Below are 17,034 nucleotides of genomic sequence, written 5' to 3'. Positions count from 1 at the left end.
GTAATCAAGTTCCCTCATACTCATGCCTTCATTATATTTGTAGCTTAGAAATATATTACTATTTGTATAAACAATGGAGTTATGAGTTTGTCTAATATTAACTCTGCAAATATGTTCTCAGAATTTCAACTTGATGGCTCCCATTCCGTTGTGTTATGGAGCTGTCCCTGCTTTCATGCTACACATCAAAATTATGGGTACACAAATACTATGTAGATTAGAGTTCCAGAGTTCCTTAAGTGAAGTACATATAACACTAGGATCCGTAAAATGAAAATATTCACGAGTAAAGTAGTCCAGTCCAAAAGTAAGTACTCTTTAATTACATATTTATACCCGCTACCCATAGGGTAGAAGGGTATTATAACTTTGTGCCGGCAGGAAATGTATGTAACAGGTAAAAGGAGGCATCTCCGACCCTATAAAGTATATATTCTTGATCAGCGTCAACAGCCGAGACGATCTAGCCATGTCCGTCTGTCCGTCTGAACACCTAGATCTCAGAGACTATAAGAGATAGAGCTATAATTTTTTGTTCGATAGCATTTCTTATGTTTGCACGCCAACGCAAATCAAAAAGCTAGAGTTGCAAATTTTGGTATATATAATAATAACTATAGTAGTTATGATTCCTGACATTTGTTGCGATCAGAAAAAAATTGTCGGAGTTATTAAAGAAATACTTTTGTATGGGCAAAAACGCCTACTTAATAGGGGTCTTAGTTGCTTTGGCTGACAATCTGGTATATTGTGCAGTCTATGGTATATTTTGAATGCGGTACTATATCGATATACCAAATATACCATTTTGAGAATAATACCGCAAAACATATTGATTTTATTCAAATTGGGTAGCGGGTATCTCACAGTCGAGTACACTCGACTATGTTCAAGCTGAAAAAACAAAATTAAAATCATTTATGTAGACATTGTTGCTGTTATTATTGATTTTACTGTTGTTGTTGCCAGTTTAAGTCGTAAAATATGTAGTTATTATTGGCTGCTTGATGCCTTCAGAATCTGAAGTTTAGATGCATGGTTATTGCTCTTTGATTATGTTCGCCTGGTATTTGTCTCGGCCTATAGCCAGCTCAGAGAGCGGGTTGCCGGATGCTCTTTGGTCCCGGGTTATAGCAGTGACAGTTGCAGATAATGTTTTGTGGTTGGGGGACAGCTACAGATGGTGGCAAATAGTCCATGATTGTTAAGGTAGACTTACAATTCTTCTTTTCGACACCAGCCCACAATAGAGGATTTGCTACACAGTTTCAGAACCAATATCTCTATCACATTTTGCCAGGATTCGTGGAAGGTACTATAAATCTATGAATTGGCATACAAAAAAAACTTGGTGGCATTCAACTCTTGTAAGCACACGGTAAAAGGAAAATCGTCAGAAAGCGAAAATTTGAATTTCTCAAAAAGTAAAACAATGATTTCAATGTTCATTGGTCAAACAAGAGCGCCTTAAAAATTTAGCTGACTAAACAGAATTATCCTGTTATTTCAGCCGATTGGCAAAACCCGTATGTCTATATCTACAAATACAGCTGTGAATCTTGAAATAGCAGTGATAGCGACCTGTGCGTTTAAAATTTAAAAAACCTATCATAAACACAAATTTCAGATAAAATTTAGTTATAACAGCATAAAGTATTTAATTTTTAATAATTAAACCCTTTTTCCAGTTTGGCTAATTCAATATTTTAAGGAATATAGATAATAAAAAATGAAATTGGGTGCTTTATGAATAACTTTGAAATAGCAGTGTCAAAAAGAAAATTTAATAAATTTCAAAAAATCATATAAATAACTTTATTCTACTACATTTCAAAGTGCTTCCCAAAAGTGGTGCACGAATGTAAAAATATCAGAAAAACTGAACAAATCTAACGGGGGTTTTGCTTGTTTCCTATCTCTATGTTCCATTTTACAAAAATAATGTGCCAGGGATCAACTAACAAAAAGGAACAAGCTACAAATCCGTTACTTAGTTTTTTTTGTGTCGCACTGCTATTTCAAAGTTTACAGCTGTACATATTTGCAAATTTGATAAACGTCTTTTCAATCGATTGATCTTAAAATAACGAAGCTTCTGCAGAACATTTTGGACCAATTTTGCACGTCTCACACTTACTCTTAAGGTCGTCGATGACTTTTTGGTTTGAATCTGCAAATCCTTGAATGCCAAACTATTCTGCTAGGACTGTGTGTAAGTACACAGATTATAATTCGACCACATCCTGCAGCGTGATAGATACAATTATGATAACCTTTATCGAAAAAACGGACATATTCTTACTGCGTATAGTTTGTGGCCATAAACGATCAACTTGCATCATACGAAATTACTTTCAGTCAAATTAAAATTAGGTATTTTGCGAAATGTTGTTAACGATATGCTAATCCTTCGTTTTTATGGCATACAGGCAGCAAATTGCAAGAGTTTATTTATTGCTTAAATTAACCAAGAAGTGGAGAATTACATCCCATTCCTCTAGTCACAATTTTGAAATAAATACCGTACAGAATTATAGGCGCATCTCAAGTTGTTCGTTAAAGGAAGTCGACTAAGCTTTTCCGGTAAAACAGATTTCCAAATTGAAGACACAATTGGTAAATATGAGCAGGATTTCTTTTATTCGAATTTTCCCAATGTATCCGATAATATACGTACATAATTATATGGTTAATTTGTCGAATTTGTTGCCATATTACACTTGTTTTAAACCATTTTGTTTCAAACCCATATTTGTAATATTATTTTAACCTGAACTGTATATTTGTTTGCAGCTATTGAATGTTGAAAATATTTAATTTTTAACTAATAATATACTCGTAATCAGTTCTGTTCATTATCAGTCTGGCAAAGACAGTACAATGACAGCTACATGTCGGAAGAGGAATGCAAATATACCTTGATTTTTTTTTTATGTTTTTTCCTTTGTTTTTGTCTGACAAGTTAAAAATAAGCCTTATTGTGAATAATATTTTATATAAGCTTTTGCAATTTAAACGTTTTTAAATAACAGCTATATGTACATAGTATATATTCATATAATATAAATATAAATACAGACATATATATATATATATACTTGTGTATATTCAGGACTACAAATCTCTAAGCACAAGATTTTGAATTTGAATTATAAACTGAAGTTCGATTTGTGGAACAGTTTTGAACAGAGCCATCAATATTGTGATTTAACTGAATTACCATTAAGAATTCTTTCCTAATCCATTTATGTTAATTCCAAAACAAAAAGTTAAACTTGAGTTGATTCCTTACTTCAATATTTGTATCATACATTGATATAAATGAATAGAACCAAAATGTACAAATAAATTCTTTTTTTGAACCAATCTTCACGATATATAATTTTGACGCTTCGGCTTTTAATATGGTACACCGAGGATCGGTTTAGAACCGATTTGCAGCCCTGCTATATGTATATATTTATATATATACATACCCAGATATATAGCTGTTATTTAGATCATTATTGTTATAAAAAACTAGCTTTACTTTCAATTGCGTCAAATGTTGGTATGTTAATATTCATATTTTTTTTTTTGTTTTTTTTTTTTTGTCATTTGTACATACGCCAATTACTTCTAAGATGTAGTTGAACGAATCGTCATTAAGAACGCACATTTTTAGTTTTTGTACGGTACTTACATTAATTTGTTTTTAATTTAACTATATATTTTGTTGAAATTTTAATATTAATTATTTTTATTATTTATTAGAAAGGAGTGCTAAAATAAAGCCCCTTATCGGGAGCCACTTGTAACCTCTATAAAAATCGAGGTGGCCCGGAATTCAGCGCACCTGATGGGGGATGCGGGTGCTGCGGAGGAGCAGGCGAGTGCAGCCCCTGTCGTAGAATATCAAATGGCGAGTTGGAGCGCTGCTGCATGATGTGGTGATGGTAGTTGTTTTGCGGCAATTGATGCTGTGCAGAATGAATATTATTAATATTTTGCATTTTGAAAATACATAATTCATGATTACCCACAGTATATATTGGTTGACGAATCTACAAAAATTGCCCAGATATAATTGCAATTTATCAGTTTAGTCGTTAAATAAGAACAATCACATACAACATTATGCTTAGTAAACTGTTTTACTGATGCGTACAACCGATATATAATGTATATAGCTCACTTTATAAGTACTCACTTGCAAATTACGCAAAGATATCACACCAGCAGCGGCAGCACTATTGATTATGTGAGGACTTGGGCCATCTCCTAGATCAAGTTGCAAACTTTCGGACATATCACTGTTGCTGCTACCAATGAGACGATTGGGATGATTACTCACGCAACCAGAGCCAGATCCTCCACCAGCGGAGAGATGCAGCTGGCCCAGTGATGCTGTTGCCATTGCCACATCTGGCATCATATCAGAGAGATGCCCATTGCCATTACCACCGCCTGTGTCAACCAATCCACTCGAACTGTTTTCAGCTATTCGATCCAAATTCAAAGCATTACCGCCATGCGGAAATCGAAAATCTCCCTCGGTTATCAATGCTGGCAATTCATTGCGATGATGCATTGCTGATGCCGATAAGCGAGCGTAACTCGATTGCAGTCGTCCAGCACTTGAGTTGTTTGCCAATAGAGTTGCAACACCAAGTAAGCTACTTGATTGCTGCTGATGACGTGGAAAAGTCAAATTTCGACTATAGCACTGTTCTGTGCCGCACACAGAAGATGCTGCTGATGATGATGCCATCGATGATGTTGTCGTCGACAAAAATGAAGCGCCAACGGCTGTCGCCGTATGGCGAGCAGCTGAATCTGTAACTGCTGGCGACGGTGGTGGACTTTGGTCGTCATGATCTTCTAATAGGCATTCCTCTGTTTGATGAGTGGTCGAAGCAACATCGTTGCATTCTTCTCGACTGCTGTTATCTCCCTTATTGGTTAACATGGAGTTTTCCAATAGATCGGACACCTCGTCTGGCAAATTAAACTCTCGGACAACGCGCAAGCGAATTTGTCGATCAATTTCATGACGCGATGAGAGGGGCAACAATAATGCTCTTTGACACATTGGCGACTGTCGAAGCTTGTGCTCACGCTTGCGCATTGCTGAAATCGTTAGACTATCTGGTGGTGGTAAAGCGGTTGGATCAACTTTATCCGGTCCATCGTTGCCGATACCAGCAGCAAAGCCACCGCTATGTGTGGACGCGGCGTTCATACGCGACACCATATAGAGCGTATCGGGTATATCGGGGAAATGTCGTGATCGACGCATGCGCTGAAGTTCAACTTGATGATGCGAGGTGGCCATGCGATCCTCGAGCAGGGCCTTCACCTCCTCAAAATACGGCATAAAGAGCCGCGGGCGCACAAAGAGTCCTTGATTCTTGCCACCGCGAATCCATGCATTAACCCGCAAGTTTTCACGTTCATCGCTGATCATATGCGATGGTGGTGTGCTAACAAGACCACGACGAATCGCTTGACATAGGACCTCACTGTTTGGCGGCAACACGTGATCCATTCGCACCAATGGCAGCAATTCGGATAGAATTTCACGCAACTCAATGTCACTGAGATCACGTCGCTTAACGCCTTTCCTAGAGACCGAGTGCGCTGTGTGTGATAAGAGATTTGGCTCGCGATCCTCCATGCGCCGAATAAGCTCCTGTTCACCCCACTTGAGCACAGCTTGTAGAATCTCCAATTCGGAGGCTTGCAAAAAGTTACTTTGCAGAATGTGCACAAGTTGCCCCTTGTCCAATTGACAAAGCACTGGTGAAGCGCTGACGGCAGCAAACTCTTCCCGCAAGTATTGACAGGCCTGGCGAAATACCCAAGCAGAGCCATGAGGTTGACATCCCCACTTAAGGACCATTGACAATGTATCCAATGACAACCACTCGAGTATCAAGTCTTCACAGCCTTGCGCCAATATATCGAGCTCCAAAAATCTTCCAATTTGATACAACTCCATTGCTTCTTCCAGCGTTGTCGGCCGCACCCGTCCCGTATTCGTTAGGGCGTGCACCTCACCAAGTGAGCCGAGGGAACCAACCGAATTCCCAGTGCCACCACCGCCACGCAGTATCAGGGTCAAATCGACAGTGTCCAAGTAAATGGCTTGAAGTAGAACTCGAGCGTAACGCTTCGGTATAACAGATTCATCGAGAACTATGCGTGTGGGCACATGAGTCGATCGCTCTATGTACTCATCAATGTTACGCGTTCGGCGGGCAATCAGATTACGAAAGAACGGTGAGCGGGCACTTAAGATGGCCTTGTGACATGGCAGCTCCAGTTTCGGTCGAAATCCGTACTCGGAGGTACCAGCGTCCTGACGCAAGCAGCTATCATTGGATCCATCCGCTGTGAACACAAGTGCAGCATCCGCATAATCTCCGGTTTCCAGCAAATAACGTAGATCATGTTCTAGGGGATTGGGTGTGCCGAAGTCATCGCCAAGTTGACGCAGCAAATTGATATTAATCGTTGGATCATGTGGACAAAGATCACCGGTATACAAGTAACGCAATAATGATGAGAAGATCTGCACATCGATTGGTGATGATGACAACTCCAGACAAATGCGTGCTCCAAATCCCGGACAGCCCGAAAGCAAGTCGCGAAAATAAGTGCAACGCGATGATAATATGGAACGATGCACGGGAAATATTGAACCACGAAATACGAGATCACAATCTGTACACAAATTTAAATCATATAATGCTGCCAAATCTTGTTTGTATGTTGTAGCCGGGGGTCGTGCCAATTCCGCTTGTACCTAAAAAAAAAATATATATACATATATTATATACTCAAATATTTAATAATCATCTTAATAACTTCATTCAATTAAGTAGATATGATATTTTGTAGAAAACCTTATTTATTTTGTCTAATGTATAGAAAAAGTCGACTCAAAAAAAGAATTAATTGAAAAGAACATAAATATATTGCACTTTATGTCGGACAAGTATTGCTAAATTCTGATCTACAATCCATGTACTTTTTATGATAGTAGCAGATAATTTATCTAACCTAGCCCAATGTGGTGGCTCAATTTCTTAATAGTCATTTTGTTTACATCATTACTTACGGATAAATCTCTAAGAGCCGACAATGCTTCAAACTCCTCGCAGAGTGCTGCCAATTCAAGGGGCGTCCAGTCACAGACAAAGTCGCGTAGAACACGTGCGTGATCGCAGGCTTTGGATGAACGTCGACGTCGAATGAATTTCCTTTTTAACGTGGCAAATCCAGTAACTCGCTTTCGCCTTTGGTCTCGATGATGATAGTGAATGCCGCTATATGCCACACTTGTCCCAGGTCCTCCACCAGAGCCCGATGAGCCCATTCTTGTGGTCGTAAGGGACTGAAGGACTGATACGTTTCCGCTGCCATTTTCACTATTCGCACCTGCATTGTCAGCAGGTGTGGCCATGGGATAACCACCGCTGGAAGTATTTGCTCCCATTTGCTTCAGTTCCAATCAAACTGCTTCCAGGTTAGCAAACGTATTTAATATCCGTGCTTTTTATTTGATTTTGTTGTATTTAGAGCAACATTATTTGCAACATATGTGGTTTTCTCTTCATGTTATCATCTTTTAATTCATGAGTAGTTTCTAAAATTAGAAATTTATATTTGTGAATATTGGTTAAAAACGGTTAAAAAAGTAAAGCTACAAAATTGTACAGAATACAAATTATTCAACTTATTTATTTTAATAGTTCGACCACTATTGTTAGCATTAAAACATCGAATGTTGGACTCTTCAAATCCTTTCAAGCTGTACATCCCACAATTCAGGCTCAAGGCCTGATATATAAAGACCAACATGGGAAAAACGGTCGAAATAAAGGGATTATTAAAATCATTTAAAGAATTTTCAACAATGCATCGTTAACCAAATACAACCAGTTTTTGATAACTGATTTAAATTTCAATATCGTTACTATTTTCTATGTCAAAATGTATCTCTAGATAATACAATTATAACAATCTGTGTCTACATTAATAGTTACCAAGGCTGAGTCTAGGTTTTCAGAGGAGGACGGACATGAATGTTGTTTATAATTTATTAAACATTATGCCATACGTGATACCAAACTCATAGAAAATAAATGTCTACGCAACAAAACCATTTACAAGATAGCACTTTTTGTTTAGCTTTTGCATTGCAGTGGTTAAGTTGCAATTAAGTAGATTTGTCCACTGCTGTTATTTTTTGGAAACATATATGGCATAATTATAAAACAATCTTGTAAAATCACTTAAACATTTATAGTTTTAATTAAATTTTACTTAGAATTGCTGGGAAAAATATCCTTCTTTATGGAATATCGAAAAGTTGCATACCATATTTATCATTTACTTTGTGTGCATTAAATGAATGGAAAAGCGACCACAATACAGAAAATATGTACATATATGTATGTTAGTATGTGTGAACATTCATGTCAATAGGTTTGTATGCATTAGAAAATAAAAGAGATGCACACATACATACATACGTGTTCGCTTATATACATGCGTACATATATCCTTGATACACATACATTTGCATTTAGATGTACGCGCATACACGCATATGTATGTATGGATGTGGGTTCCATCTCAATGCATTTTTGCTACCAAAAATGAAAATATCACGCACTATGTAGTATTTTTTTTCAAGTCCTTCAAGATTTAAAGGTACACACATTTCACACACATACACATGTATATGAATATATAAATATATTTATATAGGTCTATTTACATACATACATACACACACACACACACTCGCGCATACACACACACAATGTGTTTATGGACAGCCAAATCAATGTACATACATATGCGCTTATGAAATCCCAACAAGACATTCACAAAACCAATTCAGAAAAATGCAAACTCTCATGAAATGGAATGATTTTTACTTACACCTTCAACTATATGTATACATGTATCTAAATTTCAGCTGCAAACATCCTACACGAATTTCAGCCGCCTACAACATATTGTTATCCTCTATACAGAGCCAATAAACACTTTTCGCACAGCAGTTTGGATCACTTTAAGTTGCACTGCACTAGCATAAAAAAAAACAGTACATTTGTATAATTGATTTTCAAAATGTATCCCATTATGATGTGGTCACCACACTATTCACATTATTCAATTGTTTATTTTATATTCATTTTCATTTATGTCGCGCACAGTGTAATTTTCACAAATTTGGGGTGCAGGCCAAGAATACAAAAATACATCGATTGTATCACCTGATTAATATCGCTTACAGCGCATTCAATACTTCACTACCTATCGATGTATTCGATAGACCATTGAATGAATTGGTTGCTCACGGTGTTTCTCGTCAGAGGCTTCGACTTATAATTAATTGGCGTCAAAAATAACATTAAATCGACGTCGAAATTATATTAATAGCAAATTAAAAAAAGACAGGAAACTAAATAATATTATATAAATTATTTTTAAAATATATTTTTTGTATCAATAGAAATAAAAATACAATGGCCAAATATTAAACAAAAATTGAACAGAATTTCAAACAATTATAAAACATAACTTAATAATAAATCTGCTTGGTCGGATTTGCTGGACCAAATATAGCAATTGAAGTCATAGTTGATCATACCGAAAAATTATTTTTATTTTTGACAAATGAATCAAGTAAGACGAATTACCCATAAAAGTTAATTTTTAATTAAAAAAATATATCTTTTCAATTTTGATGTAGCATTTAGAGATTAGAATTTTGTCTGCAATACAATACAATATTTGAATGTTATCAAACTTAAAATTTTTTGTTTAAGTTAAAAAAACAGATTTTTAAATCAATATCATATTTGTACAGTACTGATTTTAAATGTATTTATATAAATTGTATGTGGCTTGAAAGTATAACGAATATAAAAGTCTGGATAAATTACGATGTTTTTAAATTAATTAAATTAAAAAAAAAAAACATCCCCGAATATGCATTTTTAATAGGCCAAATAAAATCGATTATCGATACAATATCGGAGCTACGTTTTTTTATTTAAACATTTCTTGTTTAATGTTTTGAATGACAACACGTTGGATTATACTTAATAGCCTCTGACAATGTCTGCTTGTAAATATCTTAATGAACTACATTAAAACTAGGCAAGAGGCAACTACATCGTACATCAACATAATTTTTCAAAAAGATCATGACTTTGAGGAACTCTAAATTAGTATAAATATTTTGACGCATTTAAAATTCTGCAGATTTTAATGAAGTGCGTTTTAAAGAACATATATCTTTTATGTTGGCATATATGTTTTATGGTGGCTTATGCGGCAACTGCACAATTGAAAAGAATCTTCGATTGGCACATAAAAATATAAAGAATAAATGACAACAAGTGCACAGATCTCATTTCGAAAAAAATACGTCGACAGGCTTAATAAGATAATCATCCATGATAAATCAAAAGTTCATGAACCCAGTAAATCATCCAGATTTGCTGGACATTTTGCCTGAATACACGACCATTACGACAGCCAAGAAAAATTATGCATAAGTAGGATACACAACTTGTTTTAGAATCTAAAATTTAGATGGTTCATAAAATTTCCAATATGCTTATTCTATCAAATATGGCAGTAATATGATTATGGCTTTGGGTTCATAGCGAGAAAAAGAAATAAAAACTTTACATAAGTTAAACAATTATTTGTCCACTGTTGGTTTAAATTATTATTTATTGATGGGTAGAGTGAACCAAATTGCCCTTTGATATATATATGCAGCAATTGTTATTAATGTGTTTTTCCTTTTTACCACATTTAAACATGTTTATCTTCCTCCAGTTCAACAAATTTAAATATAAAAGTATATTTTTATCTAGGCACTAATGTATTTGTTTTTTTTTTTTTAGTTGTGTGTATGCGGGAAACGCTTTCAGATGCCAGATGTTCATTTAATTTTTACTAGCACTTTCTGCTAAGCTGCGTTGATATTGCTCTTTGGTCACCATGATTCCATCCATTTCAATGAAGCGTGTGTGCATTCCCGATGCAATAAAGCGTTTGCTTGCTGCGATGTCCAAGCGTGGTGCTGTTAGGGAATCATTTATTTCCTTTTCACGTGCTAACATTTCTTTGGCTCGACGCAAATCATGTAAAATGTAGTGCTACGGATAAAAATTAGGCTGAGTCAATATTTATGTACAATACAAACAATGGCTCATGTGTCTTACATTGGACAAATCGGTTCCATTGAGTTTTAAATTCATCCAAAACAACGTGCTATTTACATAGGCCAAGTATGTGTCCAGTTTAATTTTATCGTCTGTATTTAAGCCTGACAAGCTATGCGCAATTGCATAATTTAGATCCTTTTCCACCATGTCTAAGTTTGCTGCAAATTTGTTTATTTCCTCAAACATTTGTTTGTTTTCCACAGTTCGTTCATTAGTGGAAGCCGTCGAGCTATTTTTTCGTTTTTTTGAACCCTTTACTTCGGCCATCACGTGTTTTTGAGGGTATGTTCAAGTTATTAGGAATAGTCAGAAAGCAATGACGATTTTGTAGTTAGAATTTAAACAATTTAAGCAATACAATAATTGCATAGAAACACATTGACCGCGTTTGGGATAGAGCTGTCAAACTTTATAGAGTAATATCGATAATATATGATCAATATTATTATCGATATTTTAAATACATCGTATATTATGTGTTGACGTTGTTATTTCGATTCATAAAATATTCGATTATCAACAGCGTCTGCATTCATTGTTTTTAAATAATCAGAAATTTGAAAATATATATTCTTGTTCTTTAGTTAATTTATATTGTTATATCATTAATTATCCATAGAATTTCTTACTTATTACTAATAAGTTGGTATCTATTTAAGTTGTTATATTTTTGAAATATTATTACTGATGAATGCTTCAAGTAAATAATTCGATTAAAATAAATTTAATAAATTTTATATATATAAATATAAATAATTAATCTTGGCTGTAGTTTCAGCAAATGTGTTCTTTAAATGTATATTGGTTTTTTTCTAATACTACTACTTTTCAAAATTTTTTAATGTTGTCAATATTTCTTAACAAAATTAGAATTATATTCCAAATCTACAAATAATTTACAATGTTTTATATTATAAACTATCAAAATTGGGAGAGAAACTTAAAAAAAAAATTATATAGAGCGCTATTATCGATTTTTTAATGGATGTGGACGTGATATGGTGGAAATACAAAATGATGGATTAAGACTATTCGATAACAATGCAAAAATGACTCAAACGAACAAAATAAGCAAAACGAAGGAACTAAATGACCTCGTTCAAGTTGGTGACTCGATGTTCAATTGAACTTATTTCGAACAATTCGACACAACTAATATGGACAGTTCTAACCCCTAAGTAAACCGTAAAATATATTGTTAACAGAATATATTTTTGATTCGCGATTATCAATTATTCAATATATGTATATAATAAAATTCCGCTATAATATTGGCAGCAATTGTCGCGATTTGCCTTTAATTTTAATTTGTATGTGCTATGGGCTATCGGTCTAATAATAATACGCAACTCAACACTAATCAAATAAAACAAATATAGTCGGTTTGACATATATATTCAATTCTTTGATAGAATGTGTGTACATAAAGGTGAACACAGACATACATATTTGTTACTTGTATTTACAAGCAATACAGGTCCCATTACGGATTAACCTGCAAACATACAAACATATGTATGCTTGTACAAATCTATATTTTTATGCATGTATGTATGTACAAACATAAGTAAATGTGTTGTGTATATTTGTATGCTACATGTGTAAATATATATGTACTAATAAACATATGTACTTATGTAGTTTGTATATCTGAAAAGTTCATTTTTTGAAATCAATTTAATTGCAGATTACAACAACATTGATTTGCCTTAATAAATATAACTTAGCAAACGTGAATTCGGTCAGCCAGCGATATTCAAGCCATAAAAGAGCAACACTTGATGCGGTTAATGACACATATGAACAATAGACATATAAAGATTTCATTAATTTGGTGAACACCATGGATACCACAAGTACCACAGGTCGGAGGCGAAACAATATCTGTGCTAATGCCGAGGATAATGCGCTCGACCAAATTACAAAGGAGGTAATTTCTGTTTCGACTCTAACCACTTCCACTTGATTTTTTATCCCAATAGCGAAGGGGTTTGATGAATGACTTGTCCATATGTTTGATTTTCGGATCGTGGTACGGACTGATCATGATTTGATGATGAGTCAACATTTGCAAGCAAAACTTGACGCCGATCATTAGTATATAGTTATTTTGAGATAGTCATGTTGCCTAAATTTATTTCCTGACACTACGTTTTGAATCCGTTCTACCGGTAAAAGGCTGAACCTTATTGAATCTGATTATCTATTACAAAAAAAAAAAAAAATAAAAAATAATTTATACAGCTTCGATCATTATTAACCTAGATAAACAATTTTGCTGTGTTCCCGATTAGTGATTTTATAATATTTACGAATTTCTATTATTTCAACGAAGAAATATCTATTGAAAGACAGACCAAATTTAAATAGTTTTTTTCTTCTCAAATTGAAACTGATTTTGTCATGACTATAAACGGATTCGAATGTCAACGAGTTATTCAAGAAACACTTTATTATAGCTAGCATCTAGCCAATTGTATCATTTTGGATTAACTAAATTGGAGTTTAACTGATCTTTTATGCTTGAATTATTGAAAACTATATGGATTACACATCTGTCGTTGGAGCCTAACTAATAATATACCTTATTCTTATACCTTTTTGCACAGGCTGAGGCACGTCTGGCAGCTCGTCGTCAAGCACGCGTAGAAGCTCGAGAAATACGCATGCGTGAGTTGGAGCGGCAACAAAAGGAACAAGAGCACAATGCCGATCGTGCCTTTGATATGCAAAATATCAGTGGCAGCGTCATTCACGATATACCTCGTCTTCTAAACTTAACACGTGCAGCAGCTTCGCGACGAAGTAGTGAGGATTCATTGGAAGAGGAAGGCCGCAGCGTTCGTGACATCAAACATGAACTTAAAGTAGGTACCTAATATTTCCGCATAGTATATGATATTATTATAGTTTATAAACTCAATAATTAATATATATGTCATTATTGAAAGCCAGAGAGCAGCTGTAAAAAAGAATATTAAGTAATTATCTCTTCTAACAAGTAGTTCTTTTTTCTATATTGTGGATTGTTATTCAAATTTAAGAAAGAAGAAAGGAATATTACGTTTAAAAGAATAAGAATGTTTAATATTACCCTAATATCCAAATTAAAAGTCAAGTTAATTTACTAAGTCAGCATACCGAACCTAATCTTGTTGTTAAAACCATATTTTTTATTTAAGGCAATGATAAACTCCTGAAAAATTTGAATATGGACAACTTATTAAGGACACAGCTTTGTTGAGGGCACCACATGATCAGTTGTTTTGGCCACTTCAGTTTTTTTTTATTCATTTGCGAACTGAAGCTGTCAGAGTAATCTTTTAGCAATATTTCGGTGCTAAGTCGTACTTACGTATGTGCTTTGTAGTATTTTAATTATAATACAATAGTTATGTGTAGTAATTTGGAATTGTTGTTTTTATGTCATACATAATTTTTTTGTATTATTCGCACTTTTAAAGGAAAAATGCTGGGCGTCTCACAGTTGATAACATGGACTGTGGCCTTTCTGTCCTGTTTTATGAGATCGGGCAGATTGATGTCCTGTCCTTAATATTCGGAAGAGGAGAATTGGAGAGTAATTGGTGGTTTGGCTGTAAGATATTTTCTTTTGTTATGTAAGATATTTCAACATGGCATCGTCCAAAAGTTCTTCTTCAGATAATTGTCTGGGTGGAATGTTAATCGTTATGCCAAAGGGTTAGCAATGAGATAAAGGTCAGCGCTGACACAATCTCTTGAATTGAATTATAGTCTAGAAATATACTGTTTATGAATTGTAATGAATTAAATTTAAATTGATTGCCTTTTTACTATATCTTTCTTGTTGGTGTTATTTATAAATGTTGTTTGTTTTGCAGGAAGTCGAAGAGCGCTTTCGGAAGGCAATGATAACAAATGCTCAATTGGACAATGATCGCTCATCTCAAACATATGAGGTTAAACTACTGAAGGATAAAAGAGAAACGATGCAGGAGTCTGTTGCCCAACTACAACGCGAGCTTAAAAATAAATTGCGAGATTGTAATGCGCTTAAACGAAATTTGGACCGAACAACACTTGAATTGAGTTTGGTCCAAGGCCAACTAAGCGAACGAGATACGTTAATAGCAGAGCATGGTCTTGTTATTGTTGCCATTGAGAATACGGACGGCAGTGATGCCAAGAGGGCGTTAGTTAGTGTTGAAAACGCAAATATTTTGGCTACCGTTCAGGGATCAATTGGTGAGTACAATAGAATGTTAATAAAATGATCATTGGATTTTTGCAAAGAACATAAATGCATATATCGAATAATTGCATTTTTTTTACTGTCTATTTCATTTATTAAAATGAATTTTGTATAATCGAAGTGTGATATAATTTTTAATTGAATACTTTCAGATGTAAGACTTAAAAAGTTTGCAGAGGAAAAGCAGCTGCTTTCAACGCAAGTACAAGTACTGCATGAACAGTTAGATGCTTATAAAAGTGAAGGAAGATCCGGTCGCTGTGGTTCGTTAAATAACTCTTTGGGCTATGACGATGATTATGATGTTCAAAGTATGTATCAAATCGATTTGTTTACGTATATTTTGGAATTAATATTTTTGTGTAATTCACAGGAGAAGCAAATAAAGTCATATCAGATTATAAATATAAACTGCAAAAAGCTGAGCAGGAAATTGCTAATCTGCAAGCAAGTTTGTCACGTTCGGAGTCGCAGGTCATCCGCTACAAAAGTACAGCCGAAGCAGCGGAGAAAGTTGAGGCGGAATTGAAAGTGGAACGGCGAAAACTGCAAAGAGAGGTGTGTTAATACTGATTAAATTATGTATACTATATTAACAGTAGAATATCAATCTTCATAGCTCATTTTACCCTATTTTATTCTTACCATAGCTTGCAATTTATAACTGCAACTTGAATTCATTATCAGCAAATGTTTAGCTTGTGAATCATTTTCGTTTATTTTCATTTCGAAGTTCGCTGATTAGTCCGTTGGCTGATAATAAGTCCAAATGTGTGGATATAGATACATACACGCAAATATCTGAACCCATTCTTCGTCAGCGAAAACCTCAAAACACGACAAAGAAAGAGAAAATAATACAGAGTTGGAGAAACTAAAGAGAGATACAAAAAATTTGTGTCTCTTTCTTTTTAGAAATAGAAGGATAAGAGTGAGATGGAAAGACGCGAAAGACATAAAAGAAACATCCTATGTTGGCAACATGAATAAGAAATATTTTTGTTAGTTGGTTTTTATAACAATTAAATTTTGTATGGAAGCTTAAGAGTGACACGAAAAGAAATATTGCAAAAATACAATTTATATTGTTTATGCTAGTTCATAGTTTTTATAAAGAACCTTCATACTCACTTTTCATAATGATTGCAACTGCTATGGAAGCTTTCTTTAAGCATATTTTCGATATGCATTTATTTGCGTCATTTACATTACATTAATGCCATTATTTTTTCATTTGTATTGCAGCATCGCGAGATTCTGGAGCGTCTGGAAGAAGCAGAAACTGCAAACAACCATCTTCTGAAGCGGCTCGATAAACTAAAAAATGCAAAAAGTACGATCCTGAAGGATTTATGACCGACGATGACAAAGAACCCAGTAACCGAAGAAAGAACAACGATTCTTCCGTAACAAGCTAAAAGAAAACCTTTGATGTCAGCATAAACCAGAATAATTGCACAAATAATACATTTTTACAACAGTCATGTCCAAAATAATAATCTGAATAGCAAAATATTAAAAATTCACAGAAATAAACTATTATTCAATTTCCATTTA

The 17,034-nt window shown here is 34.5% G+C and overlaps 3 protein-coding genes across 6 annotated transcripts; 1 reads left to right on the top strand and 2 right to left on the bottom strand.

The window, feature by feature from the left end:
- Positions 1-2,617: 2,617 nt before the first annotated feature.
- On the bottom strand, positions 2,618-9,253 carry LOC117570538 (BTB/POZ domain-containing protein 7). Its single transcript, XM_034252249.2, has 4 exons — positions 8,935-9,253; positions 7,103-7,630; positions 4,190-6,787; positions 2,618-3,959 (listed from the first exon to the last, which is right to left on the bottom strand). The coding sequence occupies exons 2-4, from the start codon at positions 7,478-7,480 to the stop codon at positions 3,801-3,803; spliced, it is 3,135 nt and encodes a 1,044-aa protein (XP_034108140.1). The 5' UTR covers positions 7,481-7,630; positions 8,935-9,253; the 3' UTR covers positions 2,618-3,800.
- Positions 9,254-10,878: 1,625 nt separating this feature from the next.
- LOC117577856 (uncharacterized) lies at positions 10,879-11,670 on the bottom strand. Its single transcript, XM_034262804.2, has 2 exons — positions 11,241-11,670; positions 10,879-11,174 (listed from the first exon to the last, which is right to left on the bottom strand). The coding sequence occupies exons 1-2, from the start codon at positions 11,508-11,510 to the stop codon at positions 10,962-10,964; spliced, it is 483 nt and encodes a 160-aa protein (XP_034118695.1). The 5' UTR covers positions 11,511-11,670; the 3' UTR covers positions 10,879-10,961.
- A 669-nt stretch (positions 11,671-12,339) lies between these two features.
- On the top strand, positions 12,340-17,034 carry LOC117575879 (leucine-rich repeat flightless-interacting protein 2). 4 transcript variants are annotated; one of them, XM_034260327.2, is made up of 7 exons: positions 12,340-12,421; positions 12,931-13,173; positions 13,853-14,110; positions 15,107-15,470; positions 15,630-15,788; positions 15,851-16,035; positions 16,723-17,034. In XM_034260327.2, exons 2-7 carry the CDS (start codon positions 13,087-13,089, stop codon positions 16,831-16,833), a joined length of 1,164 nt encoding a protein of 387 aa, XP_034116218.1. In that variant the 5' UTR covers positions 12,340-12,421; positions 12,931-13,086; the 3' UTR covers positions 16,834-17,034. The 4 variants fall into 4 exon arrangements, with proteins under 4 accessions (XP_034116218.1, XP_051861183.1, XP_034116212.1 ...); XM_052005223.1 differs by having other exon boundaries at positions 12,374-12,658; XM_034260321.2 differs by having other exon boundaries at positions 12,374-12,672.

Source organism: Drosophila albomicans, chromosome X (assembly GCF_009650485.2).
Source record: "Drosophila albomicans strain 15112-1751.03 chromosome X, ASM965048v2, whole genome shotgun sequence".
Lineage (NCBI taxonomy): Eukaryota > Metazoa > Arthropoda > Insecta > Diptera > Drosophilidae > Drosophila > Drosophila albomicans.
This window is presented reverse-complemented; position numbering and strand designations above follow the sequence as displayed.

Excerpts from the sequence above, each read along its gene's own strand:
- LOC117570538 (XM_034252249.2), bottom strand. The coding sequence starts at position 7,480 with ATGGGAGCAAATACTTCCAGCGGTGGTTATCCCATGGCCACACCTGCT. Across the intron at positions 6,788-7,102 it reads CGGCTCTTAGAGATTTATCC|GTACAAGCGGAATTGGCACG; the intron begins GTAAGTAATGAT and ends TTTTTTTTTTAG. Across the intron at positions 3,960-4,189 it reads TATCTTTGCGTAATTTGCAA|CATCAATTGCCGCAAAACAA; the intron begins GTGAGTACTTAT and ends CATTCTGCACAG.
- LOC117577856 (XM_034262804.2), bottom strand. The coding sequence starts at position 11,510 with ATGGCCGAAGTAAAGGGTTCAAAAAAACGAAAAAATAGCTCGACGGCT. Across the intron at positions 11,175-11,240 it reads ATGGAACCGATTTGTCCAAT|CACTACATTTTACATGATTT; the intron begins GTAAGACACATG and ends TTTTATCCGTAG.
- LOC117575879 (XM_034260327.2), top strand. The coding sequence starts at position 13,087 with ATGGATACCACAAGTACCACAGGTCGGAGGCGAAACAATATCTGTGCT. Across the intron at positions 14,111-15,106 it reads ACATCAAACATGAACTTAAA|GAAGTCGAAGAGCGCTTTCG; the intron begins GTAGGTACCTAA and ends TTTGTTTTGCAG. Across the intron at positions 15,789-15,850 it reads CGATGATTATGATGTTCAAA|GAGAAGCAAATAAAGTCATA; the intron begins GTATGTATCAAA and ends TGTAATTCACAG.